This window comes from Lycorma delicatula, chromosome 12 (assembly GCF_047948215.1).
Source record: "Lycorma delicatula isolate Av1 chromosome 12, ASM4794821v1, whole genome shotgun sequence".
Taxonomy (NCBI): Eukaryota; Metazoa; Arthropoda; class Insecta; order Hemiptera; family Fulgoridae; genus Lycorma; species Lycorma delicatula.
Window position 1 is genome coordinate 6,787,517 of NC_134466.1, and position 19,827 is coordinate 6,807,343.

At 34.8% G+C, this 19,827-nt stretch overlaps 1 protein-coding gene across 1 annotated transcript in view; it reads left to right on the forward strand.

The window, feature by feature from the left end:
- Positions 1–19,827, forward strand: part of LOC142333345 (regulating synaptic membrane exocytosis protein 2-like) — a 127,503-nt gene that overhangs the window by 15,762 nt on the left and 91,914 nt on the right. Inside the window, exon 2 of the mRNA XM_075380366.1 lies at positions 13,041–13,176. Coding sequence (XP_075236481.1) covers positions 13,064–13,176 — 113 coding nt within the window. The 5' untranslated portion in view covers positions 13,041–13,063. The remainder of the gene's footprint in view (positions 1–13,040; positions 13,177–19,827) is intronic.

A 19,827-nucleotide genomic window follows, 5' to 3' on the forward strand; every position in this document is an offset into this window, starting at 1 on the left:
TCTGTCATAGTGAACTTATGATTTTATTAATCGCTCTGATAACATATTACAGTTGTGTATGCTGGCGTTCACTCGGGTTTCTCGCGACTAAATGTTGGAGATGAATTACGTAATGTACAGTAAGCACGTCTGGATTTTATTTTTGAGTATGCTATGAAGCCTCTGTGATGCCCTGTCATAGCCGGAGCGCCACGAGTAGTAATTGACATAATACTTTTGTAGTAGTTGTAGTAGTAATACTTTGTAGTAGTAGTAATACTTTGTAGTAGTAATACTTTTGTAGTAGTAATTGACATAATACTTTAAAAGCATTTCCTTTTCGTCACAAAACGTTTTCGGTGTATTATATCTCTTTGAATCTCTCTCTAAATTACTAGCGAATAATAGTTGTTGATGTATTTCTCATCTTTGATAAACCTCACGTACTAAAGCGACTCGCTCATCCGTCTGAATTGAAAATCGGCAATTCTTCAGACGAATGCGTAACGATTTTTCGATGTTTTTAGCCGTTTCATCGATTCGTCTTTGGACAGAATTATTACTCAAAGGTATTTTTTGGATTGGAGTACAGCGGTTATTACTTTTTTTACAGTGCCGGTGAAATTAAATTTTCCCCAGTAGTGTGGTTTGCCTGTTTTTAGCGATTAAAAATGAGATATTGTACGAAGCTCGAAGTCCGTCATCGTCTTGCTTGGAAGCTGCTGAAAAAAGATTGATACAGTCGGTTGAACTACGTACTTCTTTTCCAGGTCTTGAAAATAGACCACGCCTTTCTTATCAGAGTGCATTTTATTAAAATGATCTTGTGGCCTGGAAGGTTTCGTCGCATCATTTGAAAAGGTTTTTGACAAATAAGGCATATTGGCGATGGTGAATTTGTGGAATTTTCGATAAATCCGTGTATCCGCACTGTACTACAGTTTCCTCTACTTTGCTTCCGACACGGTTATAACTTAAATACGCGAGTAAGAGATCGGCTTTGAAAAAACCTACCGATTGCACGGAAAATGCTAATGAAAATAAAATAAAACAATTATTGCCTTTACGTACGTTTGAAATGCAATTCGGGCCGACAGGAATAAACATGCAATTATTTGTTTGCCGCATGTGAGAGAATTCGTACTGAGCAAGTTAGAACAAGCACCGATAATCTTGTCGATTCATGCAAATTTGGACAGATCGCGTTGTTTAACTCATACAGACCTAAAGTCATATAAAAATTGACTTAAGCACTGATAACTTAATAATTTTAGTACGCGTTTAAGAAATGCTACACGATTCATTAACTAAACGGCATTTTACACAGGATAACGAACTGTAATTTAGTATAAAAATATACAGGGTTATCATAAAAGAATGGTGCGGTTTCAGTAATTCATAGGAAGATTGTAGGGAAATTTCTACATGTTATATCGGTATCCCTGAAAGTCTCCGACCGAAACGTTTGTTTATCAGCAGTTGTAACCGCAACGTCAGTTCTTGTATTGTGGCGGTTAGTTTAGCGAGTTACTATGTTCTCGGATAAAGACAAAGCAAAGTATGTAATTTTAGTTCAACGTGCGTTTCAACGTGAATTCGGAAGAGATCCGCCGCACAAAAATAACATAACGCGTCGGTTCAAACGATTCGAAGAAACAGGATCGGTTAAGAAACAGAAATCAACCGGCAGACCATGCGTACCGGACGAAACTGTTGAACTAATTAGACGATCGGCAATTAGAAGTCTTCGGAAGTCCATCCCCCGTCGAAGCGTCGAATGAGGTATTCCAAAATCAACAGTTCACAAAGTTTTACGTAAAAAACCGAAAATATACGCTTATAAAATCCAGATACCGCAGGAATTGAAACCCGGTGATTGTGTAAAACATTACAATTTCGCCGTTGAAATGTCGGACAGAATAAGTGAAAACGAATCGTTTTTAGACGATATAATTTTTACAGACGAAGCTACATTCCACGCGAATGGATGCGTTAACAGACACGATTCACGAATATGGGGCTCTGAAAACCCACTCGCAATTATCGAGAAACAACGCGATTCGCTTAAAGTTAATGTTTGGTGTGGTGCGATGAAAAAACGTGTAATAGGGCCTTTCTTCTTTGCTGAAAAGACAATTAATGGAGTCGCGTATCTCGACATGTTAACCGATTATTGCTTTCCTCAGCCGGATGAACTCGAAAACGTTCATCGACTTCATTTCCAACAAGACGGTGCTCCCCCGCACTTCAACGCGTCGGTTGCGGACGCTTTGAACGAAAAATTTGAAGATCGATGGATAGGCCGGCAAGAACGGGATAACCAGTTCTTTGGCCTCCGAGGAATCCAGACCTGACACCTTGCGGGGGTACATCAAAAGAGTTGTTTATACGCAAAAAATTCGCGACCTAAACCGCTTAAAAAACGGATTATTAAAGCGATGACAATCATTAACGAAGAAATGTTAACTGATGTTTGAAGAGAAGTCGAGTATCGTTTGGACATTTGTCGAGCGACTAAGGGCGCTCATATTGAAATTTATTAATTACGTAAAAAAATGTATGAGACGACAAATTTGAAAAATAAAAAAAACAAACTGTAAGTAATTTTTTTTTTAATTTAAACCGTGTTCAAAACCGCACCATTCTTTTATGATAACCCTATATATAATATCCTATAAATTGTTTGTTTATAATTAAATTAACAAATTAAAAATACGTTTTTTTTTTCCACTTCAATTTTATTTTCTGTCGTATATGTAATTCCGGTCGCTTTTTAATCATTTCTTCGTTGATAATAGAATAATAATGTTTTGTATTTAATAAATACTCGTTTGATTTTAAATATTTATTATAAGTAGTCGTCAAAATGAGACGTTTGGTGACTGTTACAGAAAGGTTCGATCTTGTGTTAGTAAAGTGGCCGTCTAATAAAGAATATAAATCTGTTTTATTTTTTTATTTCGCACTACTGCTACATTATACAGAGGTACAGAAAATTAAAGGGACCCCTATATATTATGATTGCATTCAAACCGTGTTAACTTTGCAGCCGAGGGGCTTGACAAATAAAAAAAGAAATTAAAGCACGAATATACTCTACTTTTTGATATTACACTTCATATTTTAAAAATCACCGAATTAAAAAAAAATCAACGAGAAGAAAAGTTTTAAAAATTTGAAAGTCTGTCTTTGTGTTTGATTGAGCGCATGAGGGAGACAAATTTTTTCAGTAAACTGCATTAAAATAGATTGAAACCTTAAGACTTTAGCTTTAATTTCTTTTTTTGTATGTCTCTACGATTTTCTGAATCGAAATATTCCACTATAAAGAGAAAAGGCCACTTTTGCGTTTAATGCCGCTTATCTCCCGATCGAAACTACGTATTGATACAAGTAAAAATGGAGATTAAAAGATTTTGATCTTGCTTTAATGACAAATTGTTAGGTCTTTAATGTAGCGTTGCGGTTTATAGATTTTGTTCATCGAAGTCTTTAATGATTGAGGGTGTAACACGATTAAGCTGAGAGCGGGTGATACTTGTTGCAGCCTCGACGTTTAAAGATTTCAATACCTCGGCGCAAAATGAAGAAAAGCCAAAAACTGTATCGCTACATAAAACCTCACAATTTATCGTTAAAGCTAGATCGGCTAGATAAAACAATTTCCGCATTTATTTGTATCGATACCGTTGCTTAGATCGGGAGATTAAAGACAGAAGTGGCCTTCTTTCTTTAAAGTGGAATATTTCGATTCAGAAAAACTGTAGAGACTGTTAAAAAAGACTAGATCTATAGATTCACATCGTTTGACACATTAAATTGAAATCTTACAATATATGTGTACAGTGAGTTGTGTGTAATATATATATATATATATATATATATATATATATATATATATATATATATATATATACATACAGGCCGTCCCATATAAAACGCAACCCATCAATTAGTCATCCATGAAATTTCAATAGTCAAGCTTACTTACTCCCCTACTCGCTACTGAAATGGACTCGTCCAACATCTGAACATCGCGGCGACGCAGTAGAACACTACCGATAGTAACAACAATGCGATCATAACGTTCAGTATATTGCTAGACACAGGATGGTGTTTTCGCTAGATGAACGTGTTTTCATTGTCCAGTCGTACTGATTTGTTTCGCCATAAGTACCCGGATAAACCGGCTCCTAACAAAACAAAGTATTAAGGTCAGTCGCAAAATTTAGAGAGACCGGTTCTGTTAATAACAAGGAACACAAAAGATCTGCGTCAGTGTTGAATACAGATACAGTCGCTGAAATCAAATACAGATTACTCGCCTCGCCAAATAAATCGATCAGACGTTTGTCTGCTGAAATTAATTTGTCTAAATCGACTGTTCATCTGGCGACCAAACGATTACAATTACGACCTTATCGCATTCAAACGGTTTATCGACTTCTTGAGCCCGACAAAGAAAAACGGCTGGAATATTGTCAACGGTTCCGTCGATTTCTGCGCGAGGGAATTAATGTTATGGATTCGTTATTTTTCACAGATGAAGCACGGTTTCTTTCGGACGGCTACGTAAACAGCCAAAACAGGAGCGCTAAAAATCCCCAAGTTTATCACGAAAAACAATTACACCCGCAGAAGTCGGGCGTGTGGTACGCGATATCGCGGAAGAAAATAATCGGTCCTATTTTTTTCGACTACACCGTTAATACAGAACGATATCAGGATATTTTATTTCGGTTCATCGCACTCTTAGAAGAGTAAGACAGACGCTGCTGGCTACAACATGACGGTGCGACATCGCACTACGCAGGTTCAACATCTAATTTCGTCGAGGAATTCTTTGGTAATCGTGTTATCGGTCGAGGCTTGTGGCCACCAAGATCTCCAGATTTGACTGCGGCGGATTTTTTTCTACGGGGTTACCTCAAAGAAAAAGCCTACAGCGACAAACCACGAACACTTGAACGATTGAAAGTCAATATCGAACAAGCTGTATTAAATATCCGGCCACAAACTTTGAAAAAAGTTACAAGAAACGCTGTAAAAAGAATCGAAGCTTGTATTCAAGAAGATGGCGGCCACTTCTAACATTTACTCTAAATGTATGGTAATGGATGGTAATAATAAACATTACATTTACATTTACACATGCCTTTTTATTATTTCAATACCTACCAATATAAAATTGGGTTGGGTTGCGTTTTATATGGGACACCGTGTATATATATATCGGACAAAACAATGGTGATGTTAATTCTGTGTCTTCTGTTTTGTATGGATAGTTCTCGATCCTTGTGTCTGATAAAATATAAAATTTTGTGAGTGTAGAGTTAAAAGCAATCGGGACTGTACAAATTTTATCGGTCAAAATTTTTTGTATTCCGATCTGCTAGTTTTTATTCACACCTTATGATCGGTTGGAATTTACTGCCTTAAAGTTGTTCAGTTCGTTTTACAGTTGCGATGGGATTAGGAAAATACGCCATTCTGATTAGTCGCTGAAGTAATCTGTGAGGGCGGTGAAACCTGTTATCTGCGATATACAAGGATGAATGTGTATTGTCGATTTATGTTTTTTCGGCTTGCCTTTTAGATGATTAGAATCGCGTTCGGGTCGTATTTCATTCTTTTTGTACGAACGTTAGACGACTGTTATGAAGGGGCGAAAGTTAAATAAATTTTCACCAAATTGCAGCATTAAAAACAGTAGAACATGTGCTGAAAGATTCTTCCTTTCTTCGTAGAATAATCCGCGTAAAAATTGTACATTATGCAACGATGTAATAAATGATAGCCGTCGATTCACGAGTGCGAAGTAAGTTACGATGCGAGCCTTGGCGAGCGTCGTAAACCTCGGAAGAGTTTTTTAATGGCCATTATAGAGAGTTGCATACCGAATTTTTTCTGCGGCTGAGAAAATATTGTGCGAGTGGTAGCACCTCGGCCTTTCTTCTGGAGGTCCTGGGTTCGAATCCCGGTCAGGCACGGGATTTTTCATACGCTACATTTTCATATCCCACGCACAAGCTTCAAGCTTATGTGGCGATATCGTCAAGCAAAAAAAAAAAAAAAATAACTTTTATAAAAATACATTTCTGTGGCGATTGGTTATTCTGCCTTTTTTTAATATCGATCATCGGCTTTAAAGACATTTCCTTCTCAGAATCCGACGTAATTAACAAAAGGATAAACAGTGTAATATAGAAACTAAGTTAACTTTTATGATTTCAAATTACTAACTGCTCTCCTTTTTTTTTTGTTTAGTTTCCGGAACTACCATAAGGTATTACTTCAGAGGATGATATGTACGAATGTGAATAAAATGTAGTCTTGTACAGTCTCAGATCGATCATTCCTGTAATGAGTGGTTAATTGAAACCCACCCGCCAAAGAACACCGGTATTCACGATCTAGTATTCAAATCCGTAGCTAGCTGCCTTTATTAGGATTGAAACCTAGAATTCTCGACTTCGAAATCAGTTGATTTGCGATGACATGTTCACCGCTAGACCGACCCGGTGGGTTGTTCGGTTCCATGTTACATAAACATATTAATTACGGGTTTTTCTTCCTATTTTTAATTTAATTTATTACTATTATTTTTTTTTTTTTAATTTTTATTCGACGATAAGTATTTGATGGTTTTTAATTCGTTTCGTTAGTTTAAATCGCTTTAACCTGCGAAAAACCTATCTAGACAGAAAAACGAAAAGACGTTAACTTTTAAGACAGATTTATCCGATCTAAATTTGTAAAATAAACGGCAAATTTAAAGGTATTTAAACTAAAAAGTTTATTGCTGAATCCGGTAGAAATCTTTAGATAAATTCTAAAAAATCTTCAATCTTCAATCTCCAATCTGTTTGTAAAAGAGTTAAAAATTATACCGCTAAACTTTTTCGTTAAATCTAGGGGTCCACGGAGATATGACTCCTTACCCTCTCTATTTCACACCTTTTCTTATCATAGCCGGACTAAGAACTTTAATATTATCGGTGAGTGTTTGACTATTAGAACCAATAATAACTGATAATCGGTCCATTGATGATGAACAGTAAAGCTTATATATATAGAGAATCGAATTTAGGGCCTTCTCATCTAATAAAATGGATTAGAAAGAAATCTTGACGCTAGTAATGTTTACTCGAAGGAAATTATAAATGATTGTTTAATAAATAGTAATTATTGTAACATAAATTGCCTTTTCATGTAGCTAATAATAGAATTTTATTAATTAATTGAAAAAAAAAGAATAATAATTAAATTAACTTGTTTTGTGTACCAACAAAACTTCTTAAAAGATGAAAAAAGTAAATTTAAAACGTTGAACGTTGTTATCGTACAAAGATAGTTTGGAAAACAAAATTAAATAATAATAATATTGTTTGTTCAATAAACACTTAATTGTGAGGTAATATTTTAATTTTGTATTCTATTTTCATAATTACTCGTACGCGATCATATAAATTATGTTGTAAAAGTATTTAACACTGCAAAAATTGAAATCAAAACGCATCCCGTCAAGAATTTTTCATGATTTATTTAATATTTATGTTGAACACTGTTCAAAACAGAAATTTTCTTCGAATTTATTTTAAAAATAATTCGTGATAATTTAAAAAAAAAGAAAATTTATTTAGGAGTAAATTGAGTTTTTGCTTGTTCAACTCTATGCAGAAAATGAAATCGAAACACATTCTGTTAAGATTAAACTTTCATTCGATAATTTTCCTACTACAAGAAGTTTTTTTTATATTTCAATTTAAGACATATTTTTCTAAGTGAAATTATTTTTTTGCGTAGAGTTGAAAACGAGATTTTCCATAGTTTCATGTAGAATTAATAAAAACGTCTTATATTGAAACGAAAAAGAAACTTTATGTAGTAAGCAAATTATCGAAGGAAAATTTAATCCACAAAATAGTGCAGACCATAAAGTCATACTTGCTCCTAAATAATCTTTTTTTTTTGGGGAAAAAAAAAATGATCACTTATTTTGAAAATAAATTTGGGAGACAGATTTCTGTTTTGAAAAAGCGTGAACAGTGTTCAATATATATATTAAATTAATCATGAAAAATATTTCACGGGATGTGTTGTTTTATAAATATATATATATATATCATATCGATATCATACACGATATCGTGTGTGTGTGTGTGTGTGTGTGTGTGTGTGTATATATATATATATAAAATTGGTTGAGTCGTTCTGAGTCGTTCTTGAACGTTCAGGATCAGTTGATCTCGGTTGGACCATTTCTGATGTCTGATTATTTTTAGAGTAGTTACTGAAGAACTTGATGCGCTCTAATAAAAATACAAGAATGCTAATCGAAAAAACCGTTTTGCGCATAAGACTACAATGTTACTCGTATAATCCAAATTATGTGAATTTGAAGGTTACGGAAGGTGTCGAAACCCCCTATTTTAAAGATTAGAGGTTGCGTCGCCGCCTCTCTGTCAAGTTGTCATACTTGCCAGAGGGGGCGCTAGCAACGGCTCTCGATAATAAAATCTTGACCTTTTTCTATTCTTATAAATGTACATATAAAAGTAATTTACGAGTTGATTTTAATCAATATTATATAGCGCGTTAGGAAATTATGCACTATTTACAGTAGCGGTTAAAAATTATACCAGTGAACATAGAGGCGCAGTAATCGTCTCTTTTTGTACTCGGACACTCTCCATCACGAATAGCAGTTCCTTGAGGCTGTAGGGGTTTCCTCGATAAACGTGACTTTTTACGTAACTTGAGAATAAACATCCGGTGGGCTTACGTTAGGAGAACGAGGTGGCAACAATTCCTTAAAAACGATTCAATCTCTGAAAACTTTATAGACTGTATGCGCGGTCACGCTGTCTTGTTGAATCCAAGCGTTATTTATTTCGTCAATGATTAACTTCTCCGTGAACCTGTAAATGATTTCACGAGAACGAACTAAATTTATTATTTCTGCGAAGAATAACAGGACGACTATTCTTCTAGATATTGCCGTCCACACCCCCGATCTTAAGTAGAGGAATTACGTGGAGGAATTTCATATACGGAATTCCGGTTGTCGGCAAACCGTAAACGTAAGTTCTGTGCGTGTATATACCCTGATAAATGAAAACACGTCTCATCGGTATAGAAAATATAGTCCAAAATATCGTTATAATTATCTACTAGAAACCGTTCGCAGAATTGAATACGCTGTCCGCAGTTTGTAGCCGATAACTGTTAAACCGCTTTCGCCTTTTACGGGATGAGACTGAGCTTCTTACGAAATGCCTTGTTTGCTGTTGCGATACCGATGTTTTTCTGTCCGGCAGATTTTCGCATCGACTTATCGCATAGCGATCCGTATGTCTTCCTGTTTTTTTTTTATCGAGTACTGATGATTTTCCACTTCTCCCGTAGTTATTTAATCTCCATAAGTTTCACGATTACCGCTTTTACAATACGTCGATTACGAACAGGTGTACCTGGAAATCTGAAAAAAAACCGTTCTAAAGTGCACCGTTCTGAGCGTACAAGGAAAGACGTGTTCTCGATCCTTCAAAGGTAACAAACACAACGTAAAAGCAAGAAATAAACACACCTCGTCTTAAGTTCATCTGCCTGACGCACACACGCACACATGCACACATGAACACATGAACACATGAACACATGAACACATGAACACATGAACACATGCACACATGAACACATGCACACATGCACACATGAACACATGAACACATGCACACATGAACACATGAACACATGAACACATGAACACATGAACACATGAACACATGAACACATGAACACATGAACACATGAACACATGAACACATGAACGCATGAACGCATGAACGCATGAACACATGAACGCATGAACGCATGAACGCATGAACGCATGAACGCATGAACGCATGAACGCATGAACGCATGAACGCATGAACGCATGAACGCATGAACGCATGAACGCATGAACGCATGAACGCATGAACGCATGAACGCATGAACGCATGAACGCATGAACGCATGAACACATGAACACATGAACACATGAACACTTGAACACTTGAACACATGCGCACATGAACACATGCGCACATGAACACATGAACACATGCGCACATGAACACATGCGCACATGAACACATGCGCACATGAACACATGCGCACATGCGCACATGCACACATGCACACATGCACACATGCACACATGCACACAGACCAGACAGACTTACTTATTTACACTTAAAATGTTTTTCATTTATTTAAATCTATCGTTCACTTGTGACGTCACAAAATAACAGATGATTACAGCATTTTTTGCTGAAATCATCAATGCCGGGTTGCGATTTTGCAAGATTTTTTTTGCAAATATTGTTACTTTGTAATTGTTAACAAATGCGCCTAAGAAATATACGACCTTAATTAGGGTAAAACGCAGTATACTGAGGGTGACCTTGCACAAGTCTCACCACGTTAACCCTTTAAGTTGAAAATGTAATGGAGTCAATGCCCCATAATCGGATCGAGTTTGGTCAAAATCGGTTTAGTAGTTCTGGAGAAATAACATAATTTAGACGCTGACACTGAATACATACTCGATACACATACAAACATTAACATCTGGAAAATTTCCATCCGGTTTTTTGGGTTTCTTAGGTGTCAAAACTCCTTCTATGAATCATGCGACCTTGCCGACGGTGAGGGGGCTTCAATGCTCAGTGATACAGAATAGCTGGACCGAAGGTGCAACCATATCAGACAGGTATCTGTTGAGAGCAAGACTAACGAATGATTCCTGAAAGAGGGCAGCAGCTCTTTCAGTAGTTGTTAGGGGCGTGAGTCACAATGACTTAAACGGCCATATCAACGTCACTCAGTCCTCTGAGTATTGCGCAGCTGAAAGCAATGGAAAACTACAGCTGTTTTTTTCCAAGAAAATGTAGCTCTCTGCATTTTCATATAGCAATGATGGAGGCGCCTTCCTTTGTAAAATATTCCGGAGGTAACTAGTCCCCCGTTCGGATCTCCGGGTGAGAACTACTAAGGAAGGGGTCACCAGAAAATTAAAAAATAACATTCTACGAGTCGGAGCGTGGAATGTTAGAAGTTTTAAACTTTTAGAATATATAAAACAAGTTCCAGCGTTCAAGTCCTAGTAAAGCCAGCTATTTTTACACGGAATTGAATACTAGATCGTGGATACCGGTGTTCTTTGGTGGTTGGGTTTTCAATTAACCACACATCTCAGGAACGGTCGAACTGAGAATGTACAAGACTACACTTCATTTCAATTCATACATATCATCCTCATTCATCCTCTGAAGTATTATCTAAACGGTAGTTACCGGAGGCTAAACAGGAAAAAGGAAAAAAAAATAATATATAAAACAAATTGTTAGGGATGTAGGATGTAGGGGGTTTACCGAAATGAAACGAGCGGTAGTAAATATGGAATCTTGGAAAGCTGCATCAAACCAGTCAAATGACTGAAGAAAAAAAAGTGTCAAAATGTAAAGATCAGGTGAAAACCGCATATACATTAACTGGACCGATTACAATACTTTCCTTTCTAGAGCTTTAGTTCTAATCTAGCCGGGAAATTAAAAGCGAGTTACTTTTGAACTCTGTGTGTATATTCTGTATTAGCTGTTCAGATAACGTTATGTCTGTCTTTGAATAAATCGCTACAATTTAAAACTGTAAGTGAATAAACATTTATCAGTTTTTATTATATTATGCCTGCACGCCTGTTCATCGGGTGTCTCTTTTCTTGTTAAAACAATTGAATTTTTTAATGTCAAAAAAACACTTATTTAACATTTGTTTCGTTAGAACATATGTTTCATTTTTTTTTTTTTTTTTGTAGAACCAACCTTAAACTTTGTCTTTATTAAAATATTACTTTAAATAAAAAATAAAAAACAATTAGAATCGCGTTCTTTTGTTTCATTTTGTTTTTGTATTACGCGCTAATTAAAAAAAAATTAAACGTGGGCCAAATGTATTATAATACGAAAAAAATGAATTATATTTTGAAATAGTTACAAGGAAAGCTTATTTCCTTTATCCTCTTTTCTTTAATTTATCCTCGTTTATATCGGTCTATTTTATTTAAATTTATTTTTAAAAATAGGGATTTTACATGTAGGTAACATTTTCATTCAAACTGTGTGTAATCAAAGTGGTTTTTATTTATTTATTTTCTATTCTTGAAATTAGTAATTAGCTCGATTATTTTTTTTATATTCGCATTCTTTTTACGCACCACGAATAAGTAATAGTATTTATTATCATACATGCAGTTACGTTCTTCTATTATCGCTATTTAACAATTTCTTTTCGTTGTTAAAAAATATATATATATATATTGAAAAATTATTTTTCTTTTTCGTAAAGTATAATATTCTCTGTATTCCTTTTTTTATTTATTCGATACGATTATATTTTTCCGTTATATTGGTTAACGTGGATCGAATGACCATAGTTGCAGTATCTACCGTCAGTCGCTCTGTACATGTAGAGTCTGCGCGATATGCGTTAACAGTTCTCCATTCAGCCAGCCTCTTTAGAATCAATAGCTGGAATAGTGACGTCAGTCGATACGGAGGTTTTGATTGGTCCAGACGGATCGCATCACATATTTAGTAAGGCCTGCATGAATGAGAAATGTATATAAAGGTTTGGTTCAGGTAGAACGGTCATTAGATATTTGGCTTTGCCTCGGTCGATGATGTGTCGTATAGGGTTAAATGTCGACGGGCGGTTCGTTGTTGTGTTTATTTTATTAAATCGTTATTATAAACCGTACAAGTCGATGCGTTATCAAAGGAAACGGTAACCATGTAGCGTAACCTTTTTTATTCAGGACTACTCAAAATGGTGGACTGTTTTGTTATCCGTCGATATGAACATCCGTATAATCGGATATTATTTCTATTACTGTTATTATTTTTACCGGGTAGTGGCGGTACAGAACGCTCGTAAATTTACCGGTAATTATTATAATATAGAGTCGTATCTGTTACTGCTGTTTTTGTATATATTAACTGAATTATTGTTTTTAGAAAACCGGCGCTGGTCGAATAGAATGGCATCCGATATGCCTGATTTGTCCCACCTCACTCAAGAGGAAAGACAGATCATCGAATCTGTTATGTTGCGACAAAAACAGGAAGAAGAAAGGGAACACGAAATTATGAGGTAAGACTAATTATTTTTCTTATTTATTATTTACCGCTTTTATATCTTATTTATTAATAAATGAGCTTTTTTCGATTTATTTTGTAACCTATAAACCGATACTAGGATTTGTAATAGTAGTGTTACTATCGGATCCACTATTACCACTACACCGGCTAAAATAGACTAAAGGAAGGTTAACAAGTATGTCGACTGCGCGTGTATTTCCGATACGATTTGACATGTGCGTTTTGCTATCGTAAATGATATAATATTTATTGTAATCGATAAAATATTTATTTATTAATTTTTTAACTTTAATCGTTAAAAATGGAAAAAAGAACCCTTATTTTTTTATTTTAATAATATAGTCGACTCTTTTCCTACCTGCCAAAATTCTTATATTTTTTATTATTATTATTTTATTTTATTTTTAAAATGCTACTTTTTAATGTATAATGCATTGTTTATTTATCATTATATGTTATTTAGGTTATATCATTATTACTATTAATATACAATTTCAAGCATTATGAAACTTAAGAAGAAATAAAAAAAAAACAATTATAACTAAAATTAATCGAGGAAATTTATTAATTAGAACTGGGTTTTTTTTTATTTTTCTTTAAATAAAACCATTAATATAATAATAAAGCTAAAAGTAGGAATTCTTAACAAACATTCATAGTCGATTGATATAGCTGAACCGATTAAGGATGCTATCTATTTTAAAAGCGACTTATTTATTAATACATTTTTTATTTTTATATAAATATTTCGTTCTTATTGTCATTATAGTGTAGCCTAATTATTACTAACAAATATGAATAAAGAAAACACGTGGGTCAATTACATTATTCGAAAAAAAATGTTGCGTATTAAAAGAGAGTGACTCGGGGTAAATTTATTTGCCCTATTCGTTTTTTATTTTTTAATAATTTATATTCGGGGCCTTCGAAGACCACGCAAATATCATTTTATGTATTTCTTCCTTTTTCCTCGAGAAGTTCTTCGTTCTTTCGGACCGGTTAGCTCTTCTTTCTTCGGTCTATCGAAGGAACCTTTAATTCACAAAAATGTTCTTTTCGTATTAAAATCTAGACGATAATTTTCCGTTGAACTTTTTGAGCTCTTCTCTCGTTTGTTGACCGTAGCCACCTTGACCTTTATAATTCCAGAATTTATTGAAAATTTCTTTGTTTAGCGTCGATCGATTCGTTCGAACCGCGTGTCCGTACGTAGTTTTCTTACGGGTACTTCCATGTCTTCAATTTTATCGTATATCTCTTTATCCGATCTCAACCTGCGTTCTTGTCGGACCGTTAATCCTTGGTTTTTTTCTATTTCTAGTTTCCACGCCGTATAAGATTATTTATACGGTACGGTCTTACAACCGGGCTATAACGCTTAATTTTGCTTTATAGAAAGGTCCTTTTAAAATCGTAAATCTTTTTTGCGAGAGAATTTAGTCGTTCTAATTTGTGTTTTTCGGTTCGATCGCTAGTTTATACTACTTATTTCTCCCGTAAAATCTAAAATGGATCGTGATCTTAATTTTGGCATACTTTGTTTCGATTGACTTTTTGGGATATTTACCGGCGCTTTTCATCATTTCTGTCTTTGAAAAGGAGATCTGCAACTATTTTATAAAATTATTTTTGAGACTAGTGATTTTATTTCTAGATAATAATTTCATATTACAGTAAGTCCATCGGTCGGATAAATAATCATCAGCACAATTACTATATAATTGTTATTTGATTTGATTTAAATATATATATATATGTTTAATTTTGATTTTTCAAATCCAGTTAACCGTATAGTAATTTTTAAATAGATTTTGAATGTCCCAGATTACCAAAAGTCATTTTTGGTCGCCGGATTTAAATTAATCGTAATATCTTAATGTATAGTTCGGTGATTAGAAATACGGCAAGACTAAATATCTTACTATTCTGTATCCTGTTTTAAAGGAATGTAATTTCAAAAATTATTAAAATAAATTACATTATTTATTATTTGTTTCGTATAAAAAAATAGCGTTTCTGTTTTATTCTGTTTCTAAAGGATTTAATTTTTTTTTTCAGTTAATTAATCCATAATCGATTAATATATTTTACTCTATTTTCATGTGCACGTAGCAATCTGTAAACAACCCCCCCTCACGACCCGATGAGATGAGGATAATATAAATGATATGTAAACGAATTAGGTGTTGTCTTTTACAGACTTAGGCCGACCGTTCCTGAGATGTGTGGTTAACTGAACCCCAAATACAAAAGGAAAAAAAAACACCTGTATCCACTGTATTCAAATCCGTATAAAAGGAACCGGATTTTACTGGGATTTGAATCTCAGACCTTAACTTTGAAAATCAGCTGTTAAACGACTGATTTGCGACCACTAGACCGACCTTATACGATTCGCTTTAGTTTCCAGTTCCTTTTTTTACCACCCTTAATGTTTTTCTATGTTTAAAAGGTGCATTATAATTACTAAATCTGTTATTACAAAAAATATTTCCATCTGATGTTACTTTTAGGAAACTCCCGTACTTAAATATTATTATTATTATTATTATTAAAAATTACATTTTATAATTAAATTCAATTTGAATAGTATGCGCTTATTTAATTTTTTTTCGGGTCGTATAAGAGAATTTATGGAAAATACTAATCTGTCTTTTGGTGTGGAAGGCGTAATAATTGTTAATCGACCACTTTTCATGCGTTTGATAGGTTAAGGAACCGGCAAATACGACAGACATATAGACTTAGTACGATTTACGAGATCCTGATTAGAATCAGAGACAATCTTTACGGCTGATAATACACACACACACACACACTCACACACACACCCACATACACATGTGTATATATATATATATATATATATATATATACATCATGTAATGTATTATTATTGTTCATTTTTCCCCTTAAGGACAGCGTTTGAATTTGAATGTCTCATGATTATACGATCCTAAGTTGTTTTCTTCTTCTTTATCTCTTCCCAAAATCTCTTCATTCTTTGACTGTGTTCCTGTTTTTCTTTTCTTTCGCTTCAAATTTCACGTCGATAATTCTGTTTCTAAATTTTCTTCTTTTTCCGTCGATTTGCGCTCGTCTTTTATTCCGTGATGCTGTTCGTGAGTCTTTTGTTCGTTTGCTGTATGCGCCCGTAGAATGTAAGTCTGCGAGTTTGTCCGTTCGTTCACGCGATTCTTCGGTCGGTCTCTTCATCCGTATGCCGTCTCTAAGTACCGCTCGAAAACGTTTTCTATGTATTTTTCGTTCTGTTTCTGCGATGCCTGATGCTCCGATCGCGGTAGTTTTCTGATGCGTACAGCGCCTGCGGTAGCACGACTGTCTTGAGTTTCGCCCGACTCGATGTACTTCGCTTGTTACAATGCGACCGTGCGAGTCTGTATTCTTTCTGAATTTTTTCTGTTTTTTCCGCGACGCTTGCCTCGCTTGATCCCCCCGTTTGTGTATATTCCCGTAGGTATATGAATTTTTCCACCGTCTTTAAGTTTCCGTATTTTGCGCGTACGGTTTTTGCGTCGTCGTTTTGCCTTTCCGCTTATCGTGTTTTCTCGTACGATAAGAGTTCCAGCGCTTCTCGTGCTTTCCGTCTATTGTTGCCGAGTATCGTCAGGTCGTGTTTAAACGCCAGGCATCTGATGACGGTTTTGGCACCGTGTGTTCTTCCCAGACGTATCCCCTCGATATGTGTTTCATGCTGTTTGATAATTTTGTCCGAGACCGCGTCGCATAATATCGGTGAGAGCCCGTGTCTTCGTCTGTTTGTACCTCGAATGGTGCTGAAGTTTCCACCACGAATTTTACCTTGGAGGTGGTGTGCTCGTGAGTGTTTGTTGTATGAGTGCTCTTATTTTTCCGTCTGTTAGTAATATATATATATATATATATATATATATATATATATATTACTTGGTAACCGTTTAAAATGATTTCATTTGTAAGTTACCTGTTTGTAACAGGTAAATAGTTTTAAATGTGTAATTTTGACAAAATACTTAACTGTTATCAAATTTTATTTTTTAGCCCCTTGAGTCTTTCTATCCCTTACCCTTTCGAATATATTTAAATTTTAATCAAACAACAGGTGGTAGTGTCTTTTTTGACATATGCTCTTAGATTTTCTTTCATAAAGGACATCCGTAGTGGATGTGATCAGTTATTCTAGAAGAGGACCGTCCAAATATTACGATTTTTTTTGTCGTTGTTTATCTATTTTAAAGGTTAAAAATATTTTTTGTAACACCTGAGTGTAAGTATAAAAACTTGTAATGACTTATTTTAATGTAAGCCAAAAATATTTCTATGCTTTTTACCTTGATAATATTTCAATATATTTTTTATCATTATTCTTGCCTAAAATCAAAAGTTTTTTTTTTTTAATGTAACTACTTTTTAAAGGATTAGTAGCTTGAAACCGGTTTATTCAACATTTTATATATATACACGAGGTGCGACAATAAAATAATGAGACTGATTTTTCTTTGCAAGATGTGGCAACCCTGCAGCTTGGGTAGGCACACCGTCTTTGACCTTGGTCTATAAGCTACTTCTAGTCCAAGCGGCACATTGATGCAACTGCTCGGTCGTGAGTTGTGCTGTAATAAGTGAACACGTGTTTGTGTCTCCCGTCACAGAAATGAAACCGCAAAATATTGCTTTTTGGACATCTTGTGTTGTTTGAAAATGGTGTCTCTTGATCGCCATTTTGACTCTTGGAAATAGAAAAAAGTCGCACGGAGCGATATCTGGTGAATAAGGTGGCTGTGGTAGTACTGAAATTTGTTTTGAGGTTAAAATTTGCTGTACTGACAGAGCAGTACGGGATGGCGCATTATCGTGATGCAGAATCCAATTATCAGCGATGTTGGCACGGACACGAAGAACTCGTTTACGAAGTCTTTCTAAAATTTCTTTGTAGAAATATCGGTTAACTGTTTGTCCAGGAGGCACCCGCTCTTTATGAACGATTCCCTTGGAATCGAAGAAGCACACAAGCGTGCGTTTCACTTTTGACTTTGCCATGCGAGCTTTTTTTTGTCTGGGTGATCCCTTTGAGCACCGTTGCGAACTTTGGCGTTTTGTCTCTGGATCGTATTGAAAAAACCAACCTTCATCACCGGTGATAACACGGCTCAACAAATCTGGATCGATTTCCGTTTGCTCTACATTTTTTCGTGTTTCTCGCTGTTGTGTGAGATTTTTGGGGACCATTTTTGCACAAATCTTTCTCGTACCAAGATCTTCAGTTAATATTAGACGAACCGTTTCTCGATCGATGTTGAGTTCTTCTGCGATCATTTTTACGGATAATCTTCGATCAGATCGTACGATTTCACGGACCCTGGTCAAGTTAAGTTGACATCTGTCCGTGAGGTTGATGGTCGTCCACTGCGGTCTTCATCTTCAACATTCGTTCTGCCTTCACTAAAAATTTTACGCCACCGAAAAACTAGAGGTCTTGACATAACCTCCTCTCCAAAAGCTTTCTGAAGCTTACCGTAAGTTGTCGCGTTTTCACCCGATTTAACGCAAAAAGAAATGGCATACCGTCGCGCAATATTTTGCGGTTTCATTTCTGCGACGAGAGACACAAACACGTGTTCACTTATTACAGCACAACTCACGACCGAGCAGTTGCATCGATGTGCCGCTTGGACTAGAAGTAGCTTACAGACCAAGGTCAAAGATGGTGTGCCTACGCAAGCTGCAGGGTTGCCACATCTTGCAAATAAAAATCAGTCTCATTACTTTATTGTCGCACCTCGTGTGTGTGTATATATATATATATATATATATATATATATATATATATATAAAATCATTTAATAAAGCAGCCTTAAATAGGTCCAGGTTTTACCCTAAAGTTGACCTATTCCGGGAATCTAACGCGTTAACGTTTTAACATTGCTCAACGTCAAAAGCGTTGTTTTATACATTAACGAAAATATAAACCTCTTTAATACAAGTAATTCTCATATAATCTGAGGCAATCTTTATAGTATCCCGAAAGACATTTCATGTATATTTCTGCTAAACTAATAAATCTTATTCACAGTGAACAAAAAACGCATTGAAGAGTGGATAATGACAAACAATTACTATTTTAAACGCGTTCTTGCCATCCTCAGTAAATGATACATAATTAGTAAGTAAATTTTCTAATCCGATTTTAATAACATTTTTTTTTTATATAAAATGCTACACGATGCTAATCTAAACTAGTGAAGGGTAAATTTGTATAGTCGTAATATTAATACTAAGATATTTACCAACAAATAGTATTAACAACATAACAGATCTAACAATATCCATTTTACTTCAGTTTAAAGAATACAACGATATAAATATTATTTACATCATCTTCATATTCTTGTATTTTACTAAATCTAAAATATTGAATTTTAATGTACGGGAGCGGGTGTTCATTTTTTATAATATTATGTTCAATTTTAAAATTTTATTCTTCGGTCGTTTTTCTAAGATAATAAGTTTAAATTTAATCTATCTCGATCGATTAATCGTTTTTATTTGAAGGTATTTTTAGTCGCTGCTATTTATTTTTAAAATACTTTTTATTTTTATATTTCCTTTTTAGAAATATTATATAAAGCGGCTCATACCTGCG